This window comes from Theropithecus gelada, chromosome 13 (genome assembly GCF_003255815.1).
Source record: "Theropithecus gelada isolate Dixy chromosome 13, Tgel_1.0, whole genome shotgun sequence".
NCBI classification, from domain to species: Eukaryota; Metazoa; Chordata; class Mammalia; order Primates; family Cercopithecidae; genus Theropithecus; species Theropithecus gelada.
In genome coordinates, this window is record NC_037681.1 from 20,370,182 (window position 1) to 20,391,301 (window position 21,120).

The window sequence follows — 21,120 nt, forward strand, 5'->3', positions numbered from 1 at the left end:
ACGGCTCACGGCTCACGGCTCACGGCTCACAGCGCCCACAGACCTTGGGGGCTTCTGCACCTTCCTCCATTGTTGCTCGTGATCCCGCATTCCAGGCCCAAATTCAAGCCCCTCCTCCCCAGGCCCCCAAACCCAGCTGTGGAGCCCCCAGCCCAGGGCTCTTTACCTTAGGCCCTATTTTCTGTTGGGCCCTGGCTGAGGGGTACAAGGCGGGGGAGAGAGAGACAGAGAAGCCTGGCCGGCTGGGGGCATCTTGGTAGGAAAATACAAATGGTCCTCATCACTTCACATCTCACAACACAGGCTCAGCCCCCATCCAGGCCCATGTCATCGTCAACTCTCCTGCTCCCCACCCAGCTTGGGCCTGGGGGTGGCGGCCTGGGGCGGGCGGTGGGCACGGCAGCCTCCAGCTGAGCTGTGCTCTGGGTTTGCAGAGGTTGAGAGCTGTCGCTCTTTCTCTGAGGGCTCCTCCAAGGGTCCTCAGAGCCTGGCCTCATGGTCCCCCAACTAGAGTGTTTCACACGGGCCTCAGGGAACCCACAAGCCCCCAGTACCTAATGGCAGCTCTGCCTCCTCTTGGGCTGAGGTCGGTTCACTCTCTGGGCGGCCTCCTTCGACTGGACCTAGGAGACTCCATGCCGACTGTCACAGGAGGCCTGCACCTGGGCCGCCAGCCCTCTCCTTAGCTTCGCCTTCAAGGCAGCCAGCCTGACTGCCCTAGGGACTTTGCAGTGGGTGCGGCATCAGTCCAAGGGATTTCTCAGACTTCAGGGGACACCGTGAAGCTCTCTGGCGGCTTTCTTTAAAGCCCCTTTCCTTGCAGCTTGAAGTGAAGAAAGGGCGGCTGACCACACGCCTCGGACTCAGCTCACCTCCCTGAAACCTCCCTCCTCTAACCTCAGTGCCTGACTCCTTGGCTCCCACTCCAGCCCTCAGTGTGCGTAGGGGCTCAGCCACCTCTTCCCTAAATTCTGCTTCACTCATGGGCAGAAGTCAAGGGCTCAGATGGGGCCCCATCGTCTACTCACCCCCTCCCTCCCTCCTCACCCAAGCTGCAGTTCTCGGTCAGCATTTGTAAGACGGATGAGTGCGGACCACCCAAGGACGGGCACACCCAGCATGTGCTAGGAAGGGCTGGGGCCACGGAGAAGAAACTTTATTCTGGCAGGTGCTGTGTGCACCAGGTTGGCCACCAGCCTCCTGGTTCAGTTCCTGGCACTCAGGCTAGAAGCGATGGACGGCTCTGGCTCGGGGAGAGTAGGGAAGGGGGACGCTGTCCACATTCGCCCAGAGCGGGGCCTCGGGCTGATTCCAGAAGACTCAGATGTGGCCTGAGTGGCACTGTTCTCCGCTGATTCATTGGGAGGAGTGCTGCTCTTTCTACTCCGCCCACATCCAGTCTCTGCCTGAGCTTTCTCAACTGTCAGGCAGGTAAATAACAACACCTGCCTCCCAGTTAATTCATGGAAAGTGCTTCCTGACCTATGCTCAGAACTCAGTAAATAAATATTAACTCACAGTGTTTGTCCCTTCAGGTAGTTGATCAGGCTCTTGCCCCGGCCACGTGGCTCTCCCTTTATACACCTCGAGCCAGCTGGAGCCGCCCTGAGCAGCCACCTGGGACCTCAGACACCCTGACCCATCTGGCATTTCTTAGGCAGAATCTATCATGAGGCCTTCTGCTGGGGGGCCAGGTTGGAGGGTCTGGAAGAACGCGTAGCACCCCCAGTCTGTCATCCCTGCCACAGGGACAGCAAGGACACTTGGTTCAAGTCGCCTTGGAGATAGGGCCTCGCTCCCGCATGCGCACAGGGAATGGGGACTGGCATTGCCTCCAGGAAGAAACCTCCAGGGCCACCAGGACCCGGGGACCGGCTTCCAAAGCCTGGCTGGGCTTCAACTTCTGAGACCCTGAACCAGCCATGGAACTTCCTGGAGCTTCCTCTGCTCAACCAGATGAGAATTTGCTCCCTCAGAGACTGTCAAGGGACGGAAGAAATAGACTGTGACCTCAGAGGGGCTTTGTTTCGCATATAAAGTAGCACTAGCATTTCAGGATTCCAGAATTTTAAAAGCCAGAGAAATAGGTAATTTATCTTTCTCTGTGGCTATTTCTGTCTCTCTGCCAACTGCCGAGTGCCACCCCATCCCCGGGTGACCGGTATTACCGTGGCGCTCTAGAAACAAAACTCCTTTGCAAAAGACAGTGTTCCATTAGCTGGGCCCCAGTTTCTGGACACGAAACTCAAACAGTGGCAGTTTTTTCCCAGTTTACAAGGGGAACATCAAAGTCAATTTTTTAGGACTACTTCTAATAACTGTGGGCTGGGTAATTTGGACGAAATTTCCAGTTCAGGACAACTTAAAAAGCTGCTCAAAATTTGTGTGTGTGTTGGGGGGGGGGGGGGTGGCGGGCATTTTGAACAGCTTTTAAAGTTATATTTATTTATTTATTTAATAAATATATGTACATATATATATTTAAGTCTAATTTAGAGTATTGGGAAGGAAACAAAGCAGTGAAGAATTACAAGGCCAAGATCTAGGAAAAGGAGGCAACTCAGAGACACATGCACGGCATCTGGGACTACGTTTTCTGTAGGGGGTCTGCGGATTCTAGAAGATACTGTGAAGCCCTCACAGGAAGGCTACCTGGTAAATGTCTTACGCTTCGGGTTGGAGCCCCAGCGGGCTTCACCCGATGAATACGAATGAATCAGAAGTAGACCAGCCCTTAAAGTAACTCAAATCATCTCATTCCCTACAAGTAGATGAAAGAGATCTGGCTCACTGCATCCCCGGCCACCTGCCAGATGTAAACATAATCCTCACAGAGGAAGATAACTCTATCCCAGACCTGAAATTACTTGTACTCAATAAAAAAAATTGCCAAGTATGGGAGGAGACAGGACAAAACTAACAAAAAACAAGAGAAACAACAGGCACTAGAAACAGACTAATGGAGGCTCCATATAAGGGGCTAACTGAACTTTAAAATAACTATGCTTAATATGTTCAAATAGATAAAAGATAAAATAGGTAATTTTGAAAGAAACCCGAAAATATTTTAAAAATGGCTTCTATTCCATTTGTAATCCCATCAATTTTATTTTTTAAATGCAAGGGTACTACTTCCCCCAGGTAGGTCAACAGATGAGTAACAAGCAAAAAAAAAAAAAAAAAAAAAAGAAAAACCCTCTAGGAAAGGCAAAAAAGAGGCAGTCACACTACATTCAAGGACGCTCTTCTGACAGTGATAACAATACATTGTGTATGCACCATTCTAATTTCTAGTAGAAAACTTGTGGCTGGTTTATAAGATGCAGTCAATCATAGACACTTCCAGCCTGGGCAACATGGCAAAACCCCGTCTCTACAAAAAATACAAAAATTAGCCAGGCACAGTGGCACGCACCTGTAGTCCCAGCTATTTGGGAGGCTGAGGCATGAGAATCGCTTAAGCCCAGGAGGTGGAGGTTGCAGTGAGCCAAGATTGCACCCCTGCACTCCAGCCTGGGTGACAGAGCGAGACCCTGTCTCAAAACAAACAAACAAAAACAAACAACACGGACACTCCCTGAAACCCAGCCCACCACAATCTGAAAGGACTTTCTGCCTTTGAACAGAGGCCTGTCTCCCTCTTCCCTGTACACGCCCAGACACCAGCTCTACCCCCGGCCCAGAGCAGTCATGGCAAACAACGACAATAATAACAGGCAGCTTCCTATGACCGTTTGTTTTGTGCCAGGCCACTGCTAAGGGCTTTCTGTGAATGATCACATTTGATTTGCACAACCCTTTGCGGAGGCTGTCACCCTTCTCCCCATCTTATAAATGGAGAAGCTGAGCGAGCATGTATCACAGCCAGGCTGGGAGTCTAGGTCTGCCTGCTCCTGACAGCAGGCTCCCAGGCTGGGATGCACGCCCTACCTGCATATTGCTGGAATAACCCCTGGATGCCTGCAGCCAGAGGTGACCTTAGAACTCTCCTCTCCATACACACTCATTAAACACCAACTGTGTACAGGGCCCCAGCCGAGGAAACCTGGTTTTAAGGACCCAGAACCAAGTCTCAGGCAAGTGAGAACGCTTTAATGGATCTGAGGTCTGTCCATCTCTTCTCTCTCTCCTCTTCCTCACTTGTGGAACACAGCGTCCAGCACTCAGGGCTGACACAGGGATGGGCTGGGGATGACCCTCGGCCACACGTGCAGGATAGAAGGGGCAGTGCAAAACCCTGTTCTGGCCACCAGACCACTCCTAAGAAAGCTGGGTGGGGGCTGCGGAAGATGCTTCCTTCTGAAGAGATAAGGGCGAGTCCCCACTGTGGCCCAGGCCCCAGGTCCCTTCCTCGGGAGCCAGCACTCAGAGAGGAGCTAAGTGCTGGTACCCCCATTTCTAACCTGGGTGCAGGCAGGGAGGCTCGGCCTTCAGACAGGCCTCCGTCACCCCGCTGGGCACCAATAAATCCAGGATGAGATCTGCAGAGGGCCCAGGGTTCTGGGGCAGTGGAGGGCTCAGGGGACATGAGGCAGGGCCTGCAGCCAGCCCAGACCTAGGCCATGGTGCCTGATTAGTGGTGTTACCTGAGTGGTTTGGTTGGGCAGGGCGGTCCCCTGGGCCAGCAAGGTAGCAGTGGGTATATGGTGACGAGGGGACAAAGGGAGGAAGCAAAGGGCCAGGAAGGGCATAAGCGGGAAGTGGGAGCCAGCGGGGAGGCCAGATGAGGATGGGGTAGGGGGCGAGGAGCTCAGAGAGGGGCAGAGGGAGGCTTGGCACAGGGAGGACACACGGGAATGGGAGTGGGGTTGGACGAGGCCTCTGTCCCACCCCAGGGTCCAGGCTCCAGCAGGTGGAGAACAGGCTCTTCCCGTGAGGTTGCCACCAGCAGGGGGGTGAGGGGTGGCACCTGGAGGGACCTGCTGGCTCTGCAGCTGCACGGAAGTCCCACGTGATTCTGAGAGCGAATGATGGGGGTCGTGAGCAGAAAGAGGTGGAAAGGAGCAGGCAAGGTCGGGCCAGGTAAGCCGGAATTAGGGACAGTCCAAGCCCCGATGCCAGCCTGGGCTCTGGGGCAAGAGCTACCGAAGTCCTGTGGCCCAGGCTGAACCAAAGGGGAGGACAGGCAGCCTTGGGGTCAGCTCACCCTGTCACGGATTAAGAAGGAAATGGGTGAAGAGGAGGGAGGGGAGAACAGGGCTGTCAGCCCCGCTGCTGGACGGGCCACACCCAACACCCAGACCCCACCATGTCCCCAAGCCTTCCTGCCCTCCGAGGCCCTGGAAACCCCAGGCCCCAGCCCCTCCCCACCCCACTCCCTCAATCCCTGGCAGGGAGCAATTAAGCACGCTGGGGAAAACTCACCCACAGGCCCTACAGCTTCAGGGAAGTAACCCGGGGGATGTGGAAGAGCTGAGTCTCCTCAGAGCTGGTGGAGCTGCAGCGTCGAAGACAGACAGAGCATGGCCTCACCCCAGACCCTCAGCCCAGACACAGGGACAAACCCAGAGCCCGGAGGGTTTCTCCTCGGAAGCCCTCGGGGGGATGGGAAGGGTCCCTCGAACCTGTGCCCGAACGGATGCAGCAAGAAGGGCAAGGGGCAGACGTACGGGGAACTTCCTGGCTCTCCAGGGCTCAGCCGTGAGCCTCCTCTGCCTGGGAGGCCTCAGGAGGGGCTGTGACAGGGGACCTGGCCGCGGAAAGGACACCTCCCTGGCCCCTGACGCTGCCCGCAGCCCTGGCAGCCCCTCACCTGAGGCGTTTCCGGATAGGACGGAAGTATTTGGAGGTCTTGACAGCAAAGATGATGCTGGGGATCAGGAAGAAGGTGCACCACGCCAGGCAGAACCAGAAGGCATTCTGCAACAGGGCTTGAGGTCGGCTCACCAACCCACGCGGTACCCAGCCCCACCCAGCTGCCTGGTCATCAGAGCCGGGGCAGGGGCCATGCCTGGCTTCACACCCTGCTCACCCGGCCCTCCCTGAGAGCAGGAAGGCTTGGGGACTTGGTGGACGAGCCCTGATGAGCTGCGGCACTCACCCAGGGGTCAGCCACCATATCACACAGGATCACACGGCTGTTGTCCAGGGCTCCGGAGAGGGGCTGGCAGGTGGCGATGCGCTGAGTCACCTGTGGTGCCAACACGAGGCAGGTGACACAGAGATACCCGGACCCACAGGTGCACACCCACATTCAATTCAGGGAGAGTGGTTGACAGGGACGCAGATAGGTCTGGGGACACCACTGGGGCCACCGCACACTCGTACACACATGCAGAGAGGCAGGTACAGACAGATGGGGACATACCCCACAGGCTCCTCGCTGGCCCTCCCCTTTCCATCTGTTCACCAGCCTGGCCTACTACGACCCAGCACCGTGCTTCAAGCCACTCTCACTGGGGAGGCAACACGTGTGTGTGCATGCGTGCACACACACACACACAGGCACACAGACACACTCGGGGTACATCCAGACCCCTGCCACCTAGTGTGGGATCCAGACAGCTTGCAGAGGCTGTGTTCAGCAAGGGTCTGCAGCGGGAGGTGGGCTTTGAGGATTGGCCTTGGACAAGCTGGGGAAGGGGCCGGCCCAGGGAAGAACCTGCAGGCCAGGTGTGAGGAAACATTTTGGAGAACGCCAACCCTGCTCACACTCAGCTAAGGGAAGGGCTGCAACAGAGGTGGGGTGGGCAGAGCTTGGCCAGCAAGCAGGGGTGCAGATGCCAGGTTTGGGAGTTTGGGTTTGATCCTGAAGGCCTGGGTCACCCCCAAGGGGCTCTGGGGGCGGGGGCAGGGCTGAGCAGAGGGAACCGCTGGTCTGCTGGGGCAGGGAATCGGTCATTGCTCTGAGGCCCCACTTACCTCCTCTCTTACCCAGGCCACGTACTGGGAGAAGTAGCCCATCTCCCGGGCCAGGAAACACTGGCTCACCTGCAGAAGGAGAGGAGGTCTGGGCCGCAGGGGTCCCGGAAGCCCCCGCCCGCGCCACCTCCCACGTGCGGCAACTTGAGGACGGTCCCAGCTTTCCTGGGAGCCACAGTGAGAAGCTGGGAGTGGAGAAGTCTCGGGGGAAGCCCCTTCCCCGTCCCACCCACCACTCACATTCCTCAGGATCCTGGTGGCCCAGGCAGGCAGCTCCCCTTTCAGGTAAGTGACATTGGCTAGGACATCTGAGGTCTCCAGCTGGAGGGGACGAGAGCCTCAACTCAGTGCCCCGCATTCACGCATCCATTCATTAATTCAACACACACCGAGGCACACTCAGCGGGAGAGGGTTTGGCCCCGACAGACAGGCCAAGGGTGGTGATCCCCCAGGCTCTGCCGCCACCCCCATCTTCCTCCCGACCCCACCCACAACCTGGGCAGAGCTCTGAGGTCCAGAGTGAGATGGGCTCCTACTTCCTGCCTCCCTCTGCAGCCCCCCTGCTCCACCATACGTCCCCACCACCAGCAGCCACCTGGAGATTCGGGGCAGAGGACTCCAGGGCCCTGACGCTGAGGTTGAGCTTCGCCTGTGGAGAAGAGATCAGGGCTGGTTAGGGGAGGGGAAGGGAAGGGGAGGGGAGGAGAGGGGAGGGGAGGAGAGGGGAGGAGAGAGGAGAGGAAGGGAGGGGAGGGGAGGGGAGAGGAGAGGAAGGGAGGGGAGAGGANAGAGGAAGGGAGGGGAGGGGAGGGGAGAGGAGAGGAAGGGAGGGGAGAGGAGGGGAGAGGAGAGGAAGGGAGGGGAAAGGAGTGGAGAGGAGAGGAAGGGAGGGGAAGGGAGGGGAGGGAACAGATTCTCAGAGCTTCCCTCCCCTTTCACTGTCCCCTCTCCAGCTCTCCCCTCCCCCAGGCCCCAGGCTCCCTGGGCCTGCAAACTGACCACAAGGCTCTGCTGGGGAACGACCTTCTCCTGGTGAAGGTTTCTGAGTCCGTGGGCCTCCTCCTGCAGCCGCTGCCCCAGCACAGAATTGCCCTGAAGGGATATAAAAATCAGAACGGCCCCACCCAGGACACATGTACCCCTCACCCAGGCTTTCACTCCGATATACCAAGGGGAAGTGAGAGGCAGAAAACCGAAGCCTCCATAAGCTCCAGGGCCTGATCTGGGTTTGGGGGGGCCTAGATCCAAGTTCTAAGTTCACTCTAGCTTGCTGGGTGTCCCTGTCAGTCACAGAACATGCCTGAGCTGCAGGGGCATCTGCGGAAATTGAGGATGCTCCTGGCTCTGCCCACCCTGTGGGGTTGTTGCCCATCCCTATGGGATGTTTCAAAGAGAACTTTTAAACCCTAAATAGCTATAAATATAAAATGCTATTTTTCCCCTCAAGGGCAACTGCCATGACATCTCATTCATCCCAAAGTCCTCCCAGCCCCTGTCCCAGCAAATCCCGCAGTGGCACACATAGAAACACCTGCCCAACTGCGTGAGGCCAGAAAGTTACTTTATCTGCTCTGAGACGGAGGACAGGCCACCCAACAGATGAAGAAGCTCCGGCTCAGAGACGCTGCATGTCTTGCCCAAGGCCACACAGCCAATGGGTGGCAGAGCTTGAGTAAGAAGTGATGCTGTAAAACCCTCCAGCCCGGCCAGGGGTCAGGAGCCTCAGGCCTCACTGGTGGTGGTCCTCAGTCCCCTGCCTTTGCCCTCACATCCTCCCACCCTCTCCTGCCTCCCAAGCCCCCCATTTCTCCTGCTGCCCAGTGGGGGCCCTGCTTCCCTCTCACTTGGGCCTGGGCCAGTCCTTCCAGCTCCTGGGCCAGCTGCTCTGTGCTAGTCTTCACCACAGGCCTCTGGATCTGCAGGTGGACAGGAGAGGCCAGGAGGGATGAACCCAGCTCCCCTGGGGCCCACAACCACCCGCTCCCAGCCTCCAAATCCCATCTTATCAAATAGAACTGACACCAGCTAAGGGTTTTGTGACGCATGAGTCACAGTGGATTTTCCCTGGAACTGTGAAATATTTCAGACATTTTCCCAATGAGACAGAAACAACAAGAACAAATAAGGCACCTCTGGTGTAACTCAAGGAAGAGGCGACTTCCCACTGTGTCCGCCACAGCAGTGGGTTCAGAACCACGAACAGCGACACACGCTGTTGGGTTAGGGGAGAGGGCGCCCATTCCCGTGTGACCTGGGTGGTGGCAGGAGGACGGGCCCAGGGACACATGATCTGGGGACACCTCCACAGGAAGAGGCCCCAGGAAACGTGGAAGAGCCCAGAGCCGGGATAAGGCGAGATGCACACCCGGCTCCTCTGTGGGCCCCTTCGTTCCGTCACCACCTGGCCGAGGAAGCCCCACTGAGGTGCCCACCACTGACCTGAACGAGGAAGTTGGGGTAGTGGACGCGCTGGAGCCCACTGCTCTGCAGGGCCTCCAGGTCCCGGCGGGCGGCTGAGCTCAGCAGGTCCAGGCTCTGTGTGTCTACCTTCAGGCTCTGCAACTCCTGCCACAGCTTGTTGGTGTACTGGGAGGGTGGGGACAGGGTGGGGGTCATGCCCAGTTGCTGAGCTAGGACCCCAGAGATGCTCCCCTAAGCGAGGCGGTCACCAGGCGATATGGTCTGGATATTTGTCCCCTCCAAATTTCATGTTGCAATGTGACCGCCGGGTGTTGGGGGTGGAGGTGGGCCTGGTGGGAGGTACTAGATCACGGGGGCGGATCCCTCACGAAGGCCTTAGTGCCGCTGCCCGGGTGATGAGTGAGATTTTGCCCAGTTAGTTCACGTGAGACCTGGTTGTTTGAAAGAGCGTGGCACCTCCGCACTGGCTCTCTCGTTCGCTCTCTCCCTGTGTGACGTGCTGGCTCTCTCGTTCCCTCTCTCGCATCTCCGCACTGGCTCTCTCGTTCCCGCTCTCCCTGTGTGATGCGCTGGCTCCCCTCGGCCTTCTGCCATGAGTGGAAGCTCCCTGAGGCCTCCCCAGAAACGGGTGCTGGTGCCACGCTTCCTGTACAGCCTGCACTGAAACCTCTTTTCTTTATAAATTATGCAGCCTCAGTGTTGCTTTTTTAAATTTTTGGTTGGGGGAGGGGACAGGGTCTTGCTCTGTTGCCCAGGCTGGAGGGTAATAGCACAAACACAGCCCACTGAAGCCTGGACCTCCTGGGTCCCAGTGATCCTCCCACCTCAGCCTCTCCAGTAGCTGGGACTACAGGTGCAAAACACCACACCTGGCTTAAAAAAAAAATTGTATAGAGGAGGTCTCCTCATGTTGCCTAGGCTGGTCTTGAACTCCTAGGCTCAAGTAATCCTTCTACCTCAGCTTTCCAAAGTCCTGGGATTACAGGCGTGAGCCACCATGTCCAGCCTCAGGTATTCCTCTATAGCAACACAAGAACAGACTCACATGGCAGGCCCTAGGGCCCCCTGCCCTGGACACCCCAAGCCCCAGACAGGCTCCCCATAGGCCCCTGTCCCAAATGCCAAGACCTGGCCTTCCTCCAGTGCCTATCTGGCTTCTGGGCCAAGACACAGACCTTCCCTGGCCACCTGAAATAAAATAGCTCTCCCATCCCCTCTTTATCCCGTCAGCTGTGTCGAGGCCTTCAAAGCGCTTGTTGCTGTGAAATGATGTTACTTGTAGGTTAATTGTTCATTGCTGTCAGCTCCACGAGAGTGGGGCTTTGCCTGCCTGTTCTGCCCCCAACCCCCAGCATCTAACTCAGAGGCTCATACATGGTGGGAAGGGTACAAGTTTGTTAGTTGTGTGAATGAGTGAATGAATGAATGAACGCACGCAACTGCATTTTCAGGAAAGAGCCTCAGCATTTTCCTACTATCACTGGAAGAGATTTAGACGTCATAAAATGCAGCCCGAGTGTTTAACAGATGAGAAACTGAGGTTAGAGTGGAGCGTCCACTTGCCAAGGTTACACAGCTGGTTAGAGACTGCGGCCCAGCTTGGCTCTCCTCCCCGCATCCCTCCAGGCTGCCTTCTCCTGGAGGAGAAAAGGCCTGGCCCTCTCGCATGGGGGCCTTTGGGCCGTGTCTCAGGCATCAGTGGCAGCAGCTTCACGAGAAGTGGGGAGGTGCGTGGTGCCCTCCCCGTGCTCTGGAAAGCCCTGTGTCCTACTCATGTCTGCGTACCCATCCGTATCTCCTTTGAGGACGAGGATTCTTACAACCACTTTGGGTACGTTGTCAGGTGGCCTCAAAGGACTGCCCAGTGCATCCGAATCCAAAGCCCAGGACTCCTCCCATCGAGAGCCATGGCTTCCCGCCAGCAGGGGATGGGGGCTCCTCTGCCCAGGGCCCTGGTTCATCCCTCCCTCCCTGGCCAGCCTTCCTCCACAGGGCAGTGTCTCAGCCTAGCACTGAGATATCGCCTGCTCCAGCGGCCTCCTGTCTGGTTAAAGATGCGGAAGGAGGAGTGAGCTGCATGACTGTCCCAGGTTGTGTAGTTCAAGACACAGAGTTGGGACTGGGCCATGTGGCTGTGCCGGCCGTGGGCCGAGGCTGGTTGGTTGAGCCAGGGGTTGGAGGGGTTTCCCGGGACGATGCAAAATCAGGAGTTAGCATGCTCTGTGTCTGGGGAGGGAGAGGGGCACCGGGGCCGGGGATGGGGGGTTTCCCCAGCATGTGTTTAGGAGCCTGGACGTCGAGGAGGGAATGTCTTCCGGCTTCTGTGCACCATGAGGAGAACCCTGTTCTCAACGTCCATCCCTCTTGTGAAACAGCCCTTCCTTGCCTTCGTTCTAGAACGGTCTCTCGCCAGCATCGGCGAGCGTCTCCAGCTCTGCACACCAAGTCCCAGCAAAGCCCAGAGGCTCCAGGAAGAGGCTGGTTTGTCAGCCTGGGGGTGGAATCCTGCCGCCGCCACCTCCCACCTGCGTGAGCTTGGCAGGCCCTCCCCCAGCGTTAGCCAGACCCACCGCCGTCCGTGTCACTGCCACGTCCTTCCCCAGCCTCCCCCTCCCAAGTAGAGCATCCCGGCCAATGCCTGTCCTCAGTCAGGACACGTGTGACCCCCGTCCTCCTGCTCATTGTCACCAGCTTTTCCTGCTGCCACCTTGGCTGTGCTTGGGGCTGGACATAGCCTCCAGGTGCGCACGGACCCACCCACACACCCGGAACCTTCCCCAGAGCTGGTGACTGGGCCTCTGCCCTCGGGCACCTTAATCGCTCACACAGACTTCTCGGGTCTCCTGGGTTCAAAGAGACCGTGCCTCCACAGAGGCAAAAAGACCTGAGGAGGGGATCTGAGGAGGGCTCCTCACAGTTCCCGAAACGTTCTCTCACCTGGCTGATATCCAGATGCTCCTCCAGGTCGTAGGAGTCATTGAGCTGCAGGACTGTCCAGAGCGCTGCCCCTTCCTTGCACTGCCTGAGGAGGAGTGAGGGGTGCAGACGATGAGCCTTGGGGGTGGCGGGAGGGCCGGTCCCCTGAGGGACACCGGTCTCCTTCCTTCCCCAGTCTCCAGCTCCGCCAGGCTGTCCGCTCACCGATAAGCTTGGTGGATGCTGATGTTCTTCCTCAGGCCAAGAAGGTGCGACAGGTTCATGGACGGGGGCAGGTTCCCTGGGGTGTCTGCAAACTGGGGGTGGGGCAGTGAGAAATGGGCACAGAGCGGGGTGGGGGCAAGGCCAGCCGGGTCCCCTAGGGCCTGGCGCTGTGCTGCCGTGGCACAGCAGACACGAGGGGCAGGAAACATCCCCTCAGCCCAGCTCACACCTGGCCTCTAACTCTGGACCCTCAATCCTTACAGGGGCTCTTCCCACAAATCCCTAGGAGGGGAGGCCGGCCCGATCTTCTGCGGAGAACCCAGTCCAGCATTGCAGCTCACCGGGCACCAGGGCGCCGGCTCCCAGGCAGTGTTAGGAGATGAGAGGGCATGGGTCAAGGTGCCATCTCTCAGGTCCCTGCCCTGGGGCCTGGGCAGCATCTCAGGGACTCTCCCTCCACCGTCCACTGGCGGGTTTCTGTCTCTTCCCTTGGCCATGTCTGTCTCACTTCTCCCCTCCCTCTCTCCCTCTTACCCCCGACCACCACTTTCCCCCAACCCTCCTGTCTGCCCATACTGCCCCCCACCTCCCTCCCCAGGAGGGCCTGTGAGCAGAGACGGGCCTACCTCAAAGAGCTCGCCGCTCTCCCAGCTCTGGCACACCAGCGTCTGCACGTTGCCACCCACCAGGAAGGTGGCAAACACCAGGAGGATGAGGGGGGCAGCAAAGAGGAAGCTGAGGCCCACGCCTCTGTGGAAGGCGAGAGGCAGGACTGAGGGACAGCAGGGACTGGCCACCCTGACCATACCCTCTGTCCCACCCGCACCCCAGGGCCAGCCTGCTCAGCCAGTTGGCCCCAGGACAGAGCCTTCAGAGGAGACGAGCTTGGAGGACTTGGCCTTCTTGGGGGGGAGGGAGAACCCAGAATTCCTGACTGTCCCGGTCTCACCTTCACCCCATCCCCACCCTGTGCCTGATGCCCGGGCTGGCCCTGGCAGCCTAGAGGAGAGAACAGCTGTTTTGTTCAGAGCCAGGACTAGCTGGGCTCACATCTATAATCCCAGCACTTTGGGAAGTTGAGGTGGGAGGATAGCTTGTGTCCAGGAGTATGAGACCAGCCTGGGCAATAGAGTGAGACTTTGTCTCTACAAAATTTTAAAAATTAGCTGGGCGTGGTGGCACACGCCTGTAGTCCCAACTACTCGGGAGGCTGAGGCATGAGAATCACTTGAGCCTGGGAGGTTGAGGCTATAGTGAGCCATGATGGTGTCACTGAACTCCGTCCTGGGTGACAGAGCAAGACCCTGTCACAACAACAACAACAAACAAAACAAAACAAAACAAAACCTAAAGAGCCAAGACTGCTGACTTCTGTGCCTGGGGCCCGTAGAAGTGACCTGCTCCAGGACCCAGCACTCAAAAGGGTCACCTGGCACGGCCAGGCATGACCTGCTGACAGGGAAGAATCCCAGCAGGCCTGAGGAGTAAAGATCTTAGACCAGGAGGCTCGAAGGGCTTATGAGGTAGGCACAGCCCTATGTCAGGCTGTGAGGCTTGGAAAGTAAAACGTGGGGTGGATTTCAGCCCCCACTTACCTCTTTAGCCAGGCACTCTTGTTCAGTGAACAGCCTGTACAACTGTATGTGGCAGCCTTGGCCTTAGAGACCATCTAGTCTGGGGCTGGCAAACAGATTCCACCTCTGGTGCTGTTGCCTATTGGTGGTGGGGGCCGCCTGGAAGCTGGGGTGAGGACTCTAGGCTGTGTCTGACTCAGGGGAAGGAGTGCCTGTTAGATGCTACGGCAGTTGCCCCTGCCGTAGGAGGCAAGAGCTCCTTGTTGGCCATTCCTGCTCTGGTTCAACCCCTTTATTCAGATGATGACACTGGCAGCCACAGGAGCTGTGCTCAGGAGCGAGAGTAATCGGCCAGCCCTGTAAGGGGGGACTCTTCCCCTCTCCCAGCCCTCTCTTACGCCATGAGGAAGTGGGCTCCAGCTTCGCCCTTGGCTTCTGGCTGGCTGGGGTCCTCCCTGGCAGATAGGCCCCAGATGCCCAGATTGAGGCCCAGCAGGTTGCAGAGTGCCACGAGCAGGACCACGGAGCACAGCACGCAGCCCACGATCCACCTGCCACAGAGAGGACACGGGTGTCACTAAGAAGGAAGGCAGCTGGCACCAAGATGGACAGGTGTGGGACCTGGTGGCTGGGTGTGGCCGCTAACCCCAAGGCCGGGGCTTCAGAAATGCAGATACAGACCCTTCCTGAGGCCCTACTGCTCTTGTGTCGTCTCCAGGCTCAGGTTCCGAGGGCACACAGCCTGGTAGGGACTTGGAAGCCTGTGGAGTCAGGGGTCTTGGCTTAAAAATATGCAGAGGCAGCTGGGCGCGGTGGCTCACGCCTGTAATCCCAGCACTTTGGGAGGCCGAGGCGGGCGGATCACGAGGTCAAGAGATAGAGACCATCCTGGCCAACATGGTGAAACCCTGTCTCTACTAAAAATGCAAACATTAGCTGGGCGTGGTGGTGGGTGCCTGTAGTGCCAGCTACTTGAGAGGCTGAGGCAGGAGAATCACTCGAACCTGTGAGGCGGAGGTTGCAGTGAGCCGAGATTGCACCACTGCACTCCAGCCTGGTGACAGAGCGAGACTCCATCTCAAACAAACAAACAAACACAGAGGCTCAGTATAGTCAGGGGCTGATAGGGGCTGGGAATGGGGCTCAGGGTGTCAGGGTGGCATAGAGGTTGGGCTGCCCGCCCCACCCCACCCTGCGGGTGCCCAGCACCTGTAGGTCTCGTATCTCTGCACCTCCTGCAGGTAGGGGCGGCTGCTCTCCTCCACCTCCTGCAGCGCCTGGGCCCAGCGGGAAGCTGCCTCCGAGCCTGGGAACCCTTCAGCCAGTGTCCTCAACCCTTCCGGCTGCTGGGCCACTGCCTTCTTCAGCTCTGCCCAAAGTAGCGGGGACTTGTGGGATGCGGAGGGCACCCTGGGGCCCAGGAACAAGACAAGCGGGCAGGAAGAACATCTGGGAACCACAGAGGGAGGACAGTCCCCCGCCACCCCAGTCCTCTCTCAACAAGCCTCTCTGGTAGGGGTGGGGCGGGAAGCTGTGCCTGGCAGCTGCCTCTGACCCTTGCGGCCTAACCTTGCACCACGCTGGACGTCTGCATGGCAGCCAGGGTTGGAAGGGCGTTGAAGGTGCTGTTCTCCTGCAGGAACCAAGTAGGGATGGGCCTCCCCATCTCTGCCCAGTGTTCCCTCTTGGGAGACCCCAAAGTCACCAGGCCTAGAGGGAGGGCCCCCCTCAGTGCTCCCAGCTTCCCTCTTTTCTCTTGGTCACTGCCCTCCTCTCCCCTCCCTTGGCCCAGCCTGACTCAACTTCTAAAAGGTTTTTCCTCCCGGACCTCTTCTTCCTACCCCCATCCCTCTCCCACCACTGCAGTGAACTCTCAGCTGTCCTCCACACAACTGCCAGGTCTAGCTCCTGAAGATACAGCCCCAGTCCACCCTTCCAGCCTCGGCTCTGACTTCCTTCCTTCTGGAACCTTCCACTCCAGCCACCCAGCACAGCTGACTCACCATTTCCCCAGCTCCAGGTCCTGGGTCCTGGGCGCTGACTCACAACACCGAGTCCTCCCCCTTGGCCCATCTCCACCCGAGGGAGCCGCCTGCCCCCTGGGCTCAGGTTGGGCACTGCTCCCTTGCCACCCCAGACGCCTGCTGCCTTAAAGGTCCCAGCTCTCCCTTCCGAGCACAGACTGTGTGCACACCAAGGGTGGTCGTCGGGAGTCCCCTGCCCAGGGTGCTGTGTGGTGAGTGGGGCCCCAAGTCTTAGGTTCAACTGGGTTCCTGCCCAAAAGGGGGAAACGGAGGCCCTCACTTGGCAGGTGAGGGAGGAATCGGGCAGACCGGGTGGCTCTCACCTCCTGGACCATGCTGGAGAAGTTGGCCTCGGGGACTCCCTTCAGCCGGTGCAGGACATGGTCCACAGAGGGCACCTGAAACGGGGGAAGGTGGGTTATTACAAAGTTCAAGGAGAAGCCTGAAGGGGATCCCTGAGGGTGGACGCAGGGGGCAGGTGCCCCTGAACCCCAATGTCCTCAAGTGTAAAATGGGGACTGTCATGGCTCCCACTGCCCCTGGCCGAAGCCAGAACTCAAGGAGCTCACACATGTGAAGCTCACGCAGAGGGCGCAGCCCGGGGAGCACTCCACCCACAGCCAGGATGACCGGCATTAACCCCGGGTGGGTGGGGCAAGGGAGGAACATGGGGGAAGGGGACTGGGAATTTGCCGGATCCCAGGAGCGGCAGGTGGCCGGCCCTCTGTGACTTTAAGAGGACTCTGTCCTGGGTCTGCACCTGGCTGAAGTCAGCACCCAGCTCCAGGGCGCGGGCCCGGCTCAGGGCCCCTGCACAGTCTCCCTGGCACCCGGTCTCCTGCAGCAGCTGGAGGAGGCGGTCCCGTTGTTCCTGGAGGGCTGACTCCAGGTCCTGCTGCCCGGCCTGCAGCTCCACCACTGTAGCGTTCAGGGCCTGCAGGTGGTGCATGGAGACCTGCAGGGCTGAGAGACCCACACCCAGCCTGAACGGTGGCCCCCATAGGCATCCCAGAACTCCCCTCCCCCAGCCAAAGGGACCTGCAAATCATTGACCTCCTGCCTACAGTGGAAATTGCCCCTGGGTACCTCAAGCCAGGGGAGGGGGGCTGGATCCTGGGGTACAGCGATGGGGAAGTATAGGTGGGGCAGAGGCGGCTCAGGAAATCCAGGGCTGGGGGCAGGTGGGACCGTTCCCAGGAGGACACCCGCTGGGCTCCACACTATCCAGGGGCGGCTTCAGCTCACCCTGGCCTAAACTGCCCACAGCCGCCAGCAAGGGGTACACGGCGCTCCTGAGCTGGGTGTGGACCGCGGTCCCAATGCTCACACCGACACCTGCAGGGCACACGGCAGTCTGCAGGGTGAGGCCCCAAGGATGGAGGGGCCTCCCCATTCCCATCCTGCCTCCCCAGGCCCCACCGGGCTCTGCAGAAGCTGGCGGGTGGAGGGGAGTGGAGGAGGGGCAACACGGCTTCTTCCTCCAGTAGCTGAGTGGTGGCCACTCTTGCTCTCCAGCCGGCCTGATCCCCACCTCTACCAGCCTGTTCCCAGGTGGGGTCCAGAATGAGGGAGTGAGAGGCCCCCACCGAGGCACCCGAGCAGGGGCTCTGCAGCCGGCCCACCTGCCAGCCCCCGAGACCCTCACCATCCAGCTCCTCCGAGACGCGCTCCTGGGGCAGGGAGAACTGCTGTGCCACGGCCTGCAGCTCCTAGGCAAACACAAGGCCCTGAGGCTGCCCTTCCTGGTCACCCGCAGTCCTGACCCCCATCTGTCCCTGGCCCCTTCCCTGCCCCTATGGCATCCGCCCTGAGGGTGGTGGACTCTCAGGCAAGGCGGGACAGGAGGCGGCTTTCAGATGCGCTGGTGATGGGCCAGCGAGAGCCCACTCGGCTCTGTCCTGCCCGGGCCCGGTGCTCACAGGGGCACATGTGGGTGAGGGGTAACAGTGCTCACTTGGGGGACATCAGAGACCAGGCCCCGGAGGCTAAGCAGGGTCTCAGGCACGGCCTCCACGCTGGGGCCCATCTGTTCATGCGTGCGCTGGTTGGTGACTAAGGCACAGACCACACCAATCCTGTGGGAATGGAGGGAGGAGGGAGGCGCTTGTGGGGTAAGAGGGAGCCTGGGGCCACAGCCCGCCCCGCCCGGGCTCTGGGCAGTGCCTTACAGCAGCAAGAGGGTGGTCAGCAGCAGGACGACCATGAGGGCCGCACACTCACAGGCCAGCGCCTTGTGCTCTGTCTTCACTCGCCCCCCGCAGCGCCGGCGGCAGCGGCACCAGCAGAAGCAAAGCCCGGCAGTGGGCATCAGCAGCAGGTAGAGGCCCGCGACCACGGCGCACACCACGTAGCCCACCTCGTACCGCACCACCTGGGCAGGCGGCAGGGCATGAGGGGCGACCCGACCCCCACTGCCCAGCCCTGGCTTCTGCCGGAGTCCAGAGGGAAACCAGAAGGGGCGGGAGTGCTGTCGGGGGCATGGCCTGCATCTCATGCAACGCGTCCCAGAGGCGACCGCATTCTTACTGCTCATCACCATCTTACACGGGAGGAAGCTGAAGTTCAGGAAGTTCCAGCTCCCTGCAAACCTCATTGCCAGTAAATGGCAGAGCTGCGGTTTGCATCCAGGTCTGCGGACGGCAGGGCCCACAGAGGAGGGGCGAGGATGCCCGAGCCCCCGCCTGGTGGACTGAGCGGACTGGGGGCTTTTCTGCTCCCATCCTGCTGCTCACCCCGGAACTCCCTCCCCCAGCACCTTTCCCCAGCTTGCTCACCTCATTCACCTTCACGGAGGCCAGCTCATTCAGCAGGGCCTTTACCAACTCTACCGGAAAGAGCCAAGCTGAGGATTTGGGGGCAGCCACCGCCCTGCCCCGTGTCCGTCCTCTCCCCACTGCCAGGGCAAAGTGGCTCTGAGGCAGGGCTCCTGCCACCACCATGGCACCCTCGCAGGAGGCTGCATCACCGCAGCCCTGCGCCATCCTGCCCTGACCTCAGCACTGCTACAGGAGGGTGAGAGAGGAGAGGCTGCAGACCTCTCCTCCTGGACCCTACAGGTCAGTCCTGAGCCTGGGCAAAGGCGGAGAAGGGGCCTGGCCTGACAGTTCTTCCCCTCAAGCGGCAAGGGACAAAACTGGGAGGGTCCTTCAGCCACTCCTGGACCACCCAACCCAAGTACCACTAGACTCAGAGGATGTCTGAGTCAGGTCTAATGTATTTCTAATGTGACCTCCTCACTTTACAGACAGAGCACCTGAGGCTCAGAGAGGAAACGAGGGCTACCCACAGTCACACAGCAGGTTCTGGAGCCCGCCCCGGATCCTCCGCCTTCTACCCCAGGAAGACGGCCAGTGCCTGCTGGTAGATTGGGCACATCTCATGGTAGAGGGGGACAGAGGAAGCCTGGCTGGGGACCCAAATGCTGAGGCCCTCGCTGGGGAGGTGCACACTCACCTGAAGGGAAAGGATTCAGCTGCACCACGGAGAGGAAGCGGTGCACGGTGCCGTAGAGCGAGTCCAGGAGTCCTGGCGCACGAACTCGAGGGGCCAGCCACCGGGCCCTGGCCGCTGGGGTGAATGTCAGGGGCTCTGCCGGGCCAAGGGACTTGCAGTCTGTGGCCCCCGCTGCCAGCTGACTCAGGGACAGCCCCAGGCCCAGGCCCAGCAGGGGAGCCAGCAGCGCCAGTGCGTGCCTCATGGGGTCAGGAAGGTAAGGGGCTCAGGCTCAGGCTCAGGAGGGAACAGGCAAGCCCAGGGCAGGCCGTGCATCCTTCTCCAGCCTCTGTCCCTCTCTCCACAGCTCTCAAAACCTGCCCAACAGGTTTGGGTTCCTGAGCTACCTGGCCTCCCGCCTCCCTACCTGCCTTGGAGCATAGGAAGGGCAGGGGTGGAGGCACAGGGTAGGGGCAGGGCCAGGCTGGGACCGCCCTTGGTGGCCTTGGGTGGAAGCCTGGGCTCCCCACCACCCAGATCCTTGCAGGCAACGGCTGCCTCGAGCTGGATCCAAAAGGTACCTCAGCAGCTTGGGACTGCCTAGAGTGGCCCCATTTCAAATATTCTGTTCCATGCCCAGCTCCAGCAGCCCAGTCTGGGAGCTGGGAAAACAGCTGCTTGGTGAAGCCCTGACCAAAATGGTCATAAGACCAGGCACACAGGGCCAGGACCCAGGCTTGCTCTCCCTGCTTCATCTGGAACCTGCGCTGTCCCTGCAGGTCATGCCCGGTGCCCACTGCCGGGCCGATCCGGAACACAGGCCCACCCTGACGGGCACAGGCCTTTGGGAGGGCAAATCCGAGGTGTGCCCTTTGGCCTGGCATACCTCATCCAGTCAGCAGTTGAAAGAACTGATAGGATATGACCAGAAATGTGTTGGCACAGATCTCTGTTTTGTGAACAGCTGTATGCCCAATGCCCAGAAAGTCGCCTGCAGCTGAGCAGGCCATGGGGAAAATTCACTGAAGGGCTGGAGGGAATCAGAAACAGTCCTGAAAGCCACCACTGAGGAACGGGCAAAACGAGCCTCTTATATCACACACTGGGCAGTTGCTAAGGAACGTGCTGTGGAAATGTCTCTTGTGACTGAAAAATACTCACATGCACTCGTAAGTGCAAATAGCAGATTACAGACCAGCACACGCAGTAAAGGTGTAAAACGGTGATCATTTCCACACATAGAAGATTACAGACCAGATGGGAGGCTGAGATGGGCAGATCACGAGGTCAGGAGATGGAGACCATCCTGGCTAACACCGTGAAACCCCGTCTCTACTAAAAATACAAAAAAAAAAAAATTAGCCGGGCGTGGTGGCGGCGCCTGTAGTCCCAGCTACTGAGGAGGCTGAGGCAGGAGAATGGCATGAACCCAGGAGGTGGAGCTTGCAGTGAGCCGAGATGGCACCACTGCAGTCCAGCCTGGGTGACAGAGCAAGACCCGGTCTCTAAAAAAAAAAAAAGAAGATTACAGACCAGTACACGCAGTGAAGGTGAAGAACGGCGGTCATTTTTCAGTGGGGTTGCCGGCAATTTTTCATTCTCTTTTGCTCACGTGTACTTCCTCATTGCTGTGCACGAAACGTGTGTTACTTGTATTTACATAAGT

General features: G+C 59.1%; 1 protein-coding gene across 1 annotated transcript; it reads right to left on the reverse strand.

The window, feature by feature from the left end:
* Positions 1–4,070: 4,070 nt before the first annotated feature.
* PROM2 (prominin 2) lies at positions 4,071–19,863 on the reverse strand. Its single transcript, XM_025354278.1, has 24 exons — positions 19,476–19,863; positions 18,797–18,846; positions 18,191–18,393; positions 17,977–18,097; positions 17,668–17,731; positions 17,268–17,357; positions 16,783–16,985; positions 16,346–16,420; positions 15,568–15,631; positions 15,208–15,367; positions 14,397–14,549; positions 13,051–13,174; positions 12,425–12,516; positions 12,221–12,305; positions 9,302–9,448; positions 8,707–8,778; positions 7,862–7,954; positions 7,458–7,511; positions 7,102–7,182; positions 6,862–6,930; positions 6,041–6,130; positions 5,753–5,859; positions 5,365–5,437; positions 4,071–5,147 (listed from the first exon to the last, which is right to left on the reverse strand). The coding sequence occupies exons 1-23, from the start codon at positions 19,717–19,719 to the stop codon at positions 5,374–5,376; spliced, it is 2,505 nt and encodes an 834-aa protein (XP_025210063.1). The 5' UTR covers positions 19,720–19,863; the 3' UTR covers positions 4,071–5,147; positions 5,365–5,373.
* Between the last annotated feature and the right edge of the window lie 1,257 nt (positions 19,864–21,120).

Bases quoted from the DNA above. Each gene is read 5' to 3' on its own strand.
- PROM2 (XM_025354278.1), bottom strand. From the start codon at position 19,719: ATGAGGCACGCACTGGCGCTGCTGGCTCCCCTGCTGGGCCTGGGCCTG. The intron at 13,175-14,396 runs GTAAGAGAGGGC...CGCCTTCCACAG, and splicing joins GGAGCCCACTTCCTCATGGC to AGGCGTGGGCCTCAGCTTCC. The intron at 12,517-13,050 runs GTAGGCCCGTCT...CCCCACCCCCAG, and splicing joins AGAGCGGCGAGCTCTTTGAG to TTTGCAGACACCCCAGGGAA.